The sequence below is a fragment of the Nyctereutes procyonoides genome, unplaced genomic scaffold (assembly GCF_905146905.1).
Source record: "Nyctereutes procyonoides isolate TBG_1078 unplaced genomic scaffold, NYPRO_anot_genome, whole genome shotgun sequence".
In the NCBI taxonomy this organism is placed as follows: Eukaryota; Metazoa; Chordata; class Mammalia; order Carnivora; family Canidae; genus Nyctereutes; species Nyctereutes procyonoides.
The window spans coordinates 74,776,319-74,782,654 of NW_026575125.1; the positions used below are offsets into that span (position 1 = coordinate 74,776,319).

Here is a 6,336-nt window from a genome sequence, read left to right on the forward strand (position 1 = left end):
TACTTTTGTTTAAAAAAAGAATATAAAAGTATTAAGAATAAAGTGAAAGCTAAATTCATATCACTCTTGTCCCAGAGTCCTTTTTTTTTTTAACAACCTGCTACCAAACCAACCCTGTTCCACAACAGCCAGGGACGGGACTGCAGATGAAATGGAGTCTACGGGAGGGGCGATGGATGTAGGAGCTCTTAATCCTGGGAGCTGAAGGCGCGAAGCAACAATTCTTAAAAGTTTAGTAGCTCCAGAAAAGATGCAGCCCCTCCCTAGTAATCAGAGAAAGGCGAGTAACATTTTGCCATCTGGGGTAGGCGACAATAACTAAGAATGACAAGCCAGATGTATAAAGAGAAAGGGGGCATAGGCGGACCCACTTCTGCCGCGCTTTTGGTAGGAATGGAAATTGGGGACCCGAGCTTTCTGGTGACTTAGATCTCACGTGAACAAGAGTCGAGGTGTGCAGAAGTCCTGCTAGTCTGGTCCTTGTTCCCCTCTGGGTACCAGGTTTCTTTTAGCCCTGCAGACGGTGGAGCCTGACGCCAGGGAAAAGAGGAGTCAATTTGTCGGAATTTTGAAGGTTGGTGTCAAAATGGGTGCTGCTTGGGGATTTCTACGGTGGGAGTGGCCTAGAGCAGAGACTTGAGGGAGCCATGGTCAAAACCATCTCTCCACTTCCCACCTCCAAGTCTGCAGGAAATGATGACCCTTGGGAAAGGCACTAGGGGTCCCAGGAGAAGGAAAAGGAGACCTGTGGTTGTTTAAAAATAATCATCCTCTGCTACTTCAGACTGCTTTCCCAACACTTACTCTCCCCTCAACCCCCATTGGTGTCTTAAATAGAGTTTGGAAGTAATCTGCTTTTCCTACTCCCTGTCAGATAGGAAATTCAAGCTAACTTGCACTGTGGGGTGGGGGGAGAAGTGGGAGAAACAAAAGGTGAGAAAATTTTCATCACCAAAAACCTTATTGAGGAAAAAGGTACAAGGTGCCATCGGCTCACCGAGCACTTGCCCCTTCCCCACCCTCCCCCCTTCTTCAACCTTCCCTCTTTCTCGCCATTTCCCATTTGTCTGAAGGTCTGCAGGTCTGTCGTTCCTAGCACTGCACAAAGCTAGAAAAGGGGAGGAAGAAACTAATCAATCAGTACAGGTAGGTTAGGGGAATATTTTAAAAGCCCCTGGGGTGGAATGGGGTGAGGGCCGGACAGAGGTTGTGGGTCCCACTGTTCCTACCCACCGCCGGTTCTCCCAACCTACTCTGTTTCAGGAGGGACTTCTGGTTTGCCCTGTGTGTAGAAATGGTTGGGGAGGGCCTTGAAAAAGGCTGAAGGGAGGGACAAAAGAGAGGTAAGGAGGTGGAAAGTGGAGGTAAGAGCTGCAGGTTCAGGGAACCCCTGATTGCTGATTGAGTCTCCCAAGTGGAAGATATTTGGTGATAGCTCTGAATCAAAGAAAGCAAATGCTGAGACCTCTGTCCAGAGCAGTTGTCCATTTACCACTCTTTTGACTTATGGTCACCTTGCTTCCTAGAAGTAATTTTATTCAAAGAGGAATAAAGCAGGAAAAAAAGAAAGGAAGAGAAGGAAAAAGGAGACTAACAAGATGATACCCTGTCAAAAAATTGAAGGAAAACCAGAAAATGAGAGTGAACCAAAGCTTGAGGAAGAACCAAAGGCTGAGGAAATGCCAGAGGAGGAAGAGCCAGAGGAGGAGGAGAAAACAGAAGGAACTTTTATAGAAAAGCTGATTCAGTCTCTCCTGGAATTTAAAGAAGATATACACAACAGGCATTTCAGCAAGGAAGATATGCTTAGAGAAGTGAATGAAATAGATGAGATAAGGAGAGTAAGAAACAAGCTTATAGTCATGCATTGGAAGGTTAACCAAAACCATCCTTAGCTCTATTTAATGTAGTTTGCCTTAATTTTATTTTTTCCTGATATTAACACTGTAATATAACTGTCTTTTGATTTGCATTTTCCTGATATACCTTTGTCCATCTGTCTACGTTTAACTTGTTGGTATTAGTGATTTTAGATGCATCTCTTGTTAATCTGCATGTCATTGTTCATCATATTTTGAACCAATATACAAGTCTCTGCCTTTTAATAGGAGAGCTTTACTCATTTGTACAAAAAAAGATTCCTGACAGGATATAAAATTTAAAAAGGGTTACTAAGTAATATGTGAATATCATATTTTTGAAAGGAAGAATACATTTGTATATTACATATATCCACAGGAAAAAAAACATGTGAAGGATGAAAGACAAAAAGTAGGATTATGAGTAATTTTTTTATTCTTTTTTGTATTTTTCCTTATTTCTAGAATGTACACACATTATTGTTAAAGTAATAAAAGTTTGGGATCCCTGGGTGGCGCAGCGGTTTAGCGCCTGCCTTTGGCCCAGGGCGCGATCCTGGAGACCCGGGATCGAATCCCACGTCGGGCTCCCGGTGCATGGAGCCTGCTTCTCCCTCTGCCTATGTCTCTGCCTCTCTCTCTCTCTGTGACTATCATAAATAAATAAAAAAAAATTAAAAAAAATAAAGTAATAAAAGTTTTTTAACAAAAAAGAAGTAATCTATAGCATAAATTTAATCAGTTTATTTCTAAAGGCAATTTATTTCCAAAGTTCTATCAACTTAATATTTGTTGATAGAATTTTAGAAGTGAATATGAACTCCAAATTACCACCAGACCACTTAGCTAAAAGAATAGATTTTATATCTTTTCTCATCTGTAAAATGGAGATAATAATGAGCTCTAAGGGATTATGTGAGGACCAAATAAAGTAATGACTATGAGTGCTACAGGTTTCTTTCCCTATCTGTCCATGTAGGATTCCCAACTCCCAAGGGATCTGTATCAGCTATTTGGGATGATGGAGAAAGTAGTTCTCACCTGTGCTTAAGAATAAAGCCAGGAGGGGCACCTGGGTGGCTTAGTGGTTGAGCGTCTGCCTTTGGCTCAGGTCATGCTCCTGGGGTCCCAGGTCTGAGGATCAAGTCCCACATCAGGCTCCCTGCTGGGGGCCTGCTTCTCCCTCTGCCTATGTCTCTGCCTCTCTCTGTGTCTCTTATGAATAAATAAATAAAATCTTCTTTTTTTTTTTAAAGAATAAAGCCAGGCAACTGTTAGGTGAGTGCCGTCTTTTTGTTTCTTTCCTACTGTGCCTGCCCCACCTCCCTTTATTCTCTCCTTAATATTATCATGTATATTGGGTAGTTCTGCCCTTTCATCCAGGCCCCTACCTATTTGCTGATGATGTTCTGAAATCCTCCAATAGTGAAGTCCAACATATTTCTTTAGAAACCCCAGTTGGCTGACTCATCAGTTTAGATAGTTATGCAGGGCAACTTGGGCCATGATATAGTCTGGGGATTTTTAACCACAGGCCTGAACTTCCCCCATAAGACTCTGACACAATGGGTCAATTTGAGGATTGGACCAGAAGACAAGTCTGTGTAACAGATCTTATGCTTTAGTCAGAATTGCTTTTCTTTGGGTCTAAAGATTATGGTTTTATCTTCTGAATATTTTCTTAGGATGAGTGATCTCTCCCAGAAGACTGGTAGCAGCCCCCCCTCACCAGTTCAACAGATGCCTTTAGACCTGTGTAAATTTTAAAGGGAGGTTCAAGTCAGATTTGGGGATACTGCCATCCTTACCCAGAAATGTGGAAGTCCTATGTAAGACTGTGTGTGTGTATCTACATCCCAATCTATACATCTATATATGTATCTATGGCTCATAGTTTTTCCAGTTGGGTGTTATTCTATTTTTCCTCTGTAATACTCCTTTTGGGGTAATTCATGACTCCAGACTATTCTTCAAGGTTGCAACAGCCTGATGGATACTGGTTGAGCTGGATTCTGACTGGAGTAACATAAGCTTCCAGGGACTCACTTCCAGTTTTATAAGACAGGATGAATTCAATCCCCTGGTGCTCCATGGGGTGTTGCTCAGGTAGGATATAGAAGGGCTCGTTCAAGCCACACTCCTCTCCTGACTTTGATTCTCTACTTCATATTGAAGTAGGCACTAGACTTTCCTCAACTGATGGCCAGGCTGTCCTGGATATACTTACCTGGAGGATAATGACTGTCTCTGTAGCAGGTCAGAGCACTAGACACTTTCTTCCTTTTTTCCTTCACAGGAGGGCTTGATGAGAACTTTTTATACGGAAGAAGATAAGACCTCAAAATTGACTAAAAGCATTAGTTATGATAGTCTGTCACAGGCATGACTCCTGTGGATGAAATCAGCTTGGGGTTAAAGTAGAGGGCCTGGTGGGGGGGTGGGGATGATTTTAGATAGTACACAAATATATTAAATTGTAATAGCCATGTGTTTATTTATTTATTTTTTAAAGATTCATTTATTTATTCATGAGAGACACACACAGAGAGAGAGAGAGGCAGAGACACAGGCAGAGGAAGAAGCAGGCTCCCCGCAGGAGCCCGACTCGGGACTCTATCCCAGATCTCGGGATCACGACCTGAGCCAAAGGCAGCCACCCAACCACTGAGCCACCCAGGCGTTCCGCCATGTGTTTATTTAAATGTATATTAATGAATACTCTATTTCAGGCAAAAGATGATAGTATAGATTTAAGGTGGTGTTATAAAGCTTCCTTTTCAAAAAAGTACTCAAATTAAGTAGGTGAGTCAGTTTGGAGACAGACATGAAGCACAGGCAGTACACAGACATTGCAAAAATCGTCCTAGTGGGAAATATTGTGCTTGTATAACTGATTTAGGGATAGTATCTGGAAACACCTGTCAAGAAATATACGATCTGATGGGGTGCGTGGGTGGCTCAGTCAGTTAAGTGTCTTCCTTCAGCTCAGGTCATGATCCCAGGGTCTTGGGATTGAGCCTCACATTGGGCTTCTTGCTCAGCAGGGAGCCTGCTTCTCCCTCTCCCTCTGCCTGCTGCTCTCCCTGCTTGTGCTCTCTTTGTCGAATGAATAATAAAATCTTAAAAAATAATAAAAAGAATTATGTGATCTGAGATTATACCCTACATACAATTTAACGAGTTAACCTGCTACTCTTTAATGCATACTGGCAGAAGACACTAGAATCCTGGGTCAAAAACAAAAGATATTATTGCTCATGGCAAAAGCCATAGCTAAAGATTCATACTGGTTTTTACTAGTTCTCCGTGATCCTCAAATCATCTGAGGTGACACAGACCCTTTTATGGATGTCTGCACATGCAGTGCATTGTGTAACAGGAAAAAAACCCTGTGTTTGGAGAATTCATTGGTTTCATGGTAAACAGAAGCAAGCCTACTCTGTATCCAGGGAAATATGTTACCTCATTCTTCAAAGTTGCTTGTTGCAAACACAACTCTGAGACATGGACTACCTGTTGGCTCGTGCCCGCAGCCTCATGTCACCCAGGATGGAAAAGGCCCTGAGTGACCTGGCTCTGCATACAACCAAGCCTAGCAGCCCTGGGGCCCCCAGCCCTGCCCTGCCGGCCACCCCACCTGCGACCCTGAAGGGGGTGTCCCAGGACCTGCTAGAGAGGATCCGCTGCAAGGAGGTACAGAAGCAGCTGGCACAGATGACCCGACACCCAGAGCAGGAGCAATGGCTGCAACGGCTGCAGCAGCTGCCCGAGCTGGCCCGCGTGCTGCGCAGCATCTTTGTGTCCGAGCGTAAGCCTGCGCTCACCATGGAGGTGGCCTGCAGCAGGATGGTGGGCAGCTACCCTGCAGCCATGAACCCCGGAGAGATGGAGAAGCACATATGGCTCCTCTCTGAGCTGCTACCCGACTGGCTCAGCCTCGACCACATCCGCACAGACACCTACATCAAGCTGGACAAGGCTGCTGACCTGGCAGGTGTCATCATGAGGCTGGCCCGCCTTGCCCTTGCAGAGGCAGCACTGTGAGCCTTGCGGACACTGGCCTCAGGCTCCTGGCCCAACCGCTGTGTCCATTTTACTCCCATTAGGAACACGATGCACTTTCCTCCCTTCTGCATTCCCCACCAGGCTTTCTGGCCAGTGTGGATGGTAGCCCTACCCCAGAGCAGCGTATCATCATTAAACTGGTTTCTGTTGGGGAAAAAAAAAATACAACCCATAAAATTCAAGTTCAAGATCTTACAGGATTGTTTTTGTAAATCCTTGAAGTGGTTGCCTGGAAATGCATTGTGTCTTCTTTCCTTCTCTTCTTTTTTTTTTTAAAGTCCTATATAAAATGTTTAGTTGAAGATTCTCTTCCTCAAAGGAGACGGCCACCTTTATTTGTGCCGACTGCCTCTTCTCTTCATTGCAGCAGTGCACTGTGGACAGTACCATTTTCCTTTTGGTGCTTCTGTCA

General features: G+C 44.1%; 2 protein-coding genes across 2 annotated transcripts; both read left to right on the plus strand.

Annotated features, from left to right (window-relative positions):
* The first annotated feature begins 1,598 nt into the window (after positions 1-1,598).
* TCEAL9 (transcription elongation factor A like 9) lies at positions 1,599-1,895 on the plus strand. The gene has a single exon (XM_055337438.1). The coding sequence runs from the start codon at positions 1,599-1,601 to the stop codon at positions 1,893-1,895; it is 297 nt and encodes a 98-aa protein (XP_055193413.1).
* Positions 1,896-5,363: 3,468 nt separating this feature from the next.
* Positions 5,364-6,004, plus strand: LOC129518004 (DNA replication factor Cdt1-like). Its single transcript, XM_055338073.1, has one exon. The coding sequence runs from the start codon at positions 5,364-5,366 to the stop codon at positions 5,901-5,903; it is 540 nt and encodes a 179-aa protein (XP_055194048.1). The 3' UTR covers positions 5,904-6,004.
* The last annotated feature ends 332 nt before the right edge of the window (positions 6,005-6,336 follow it).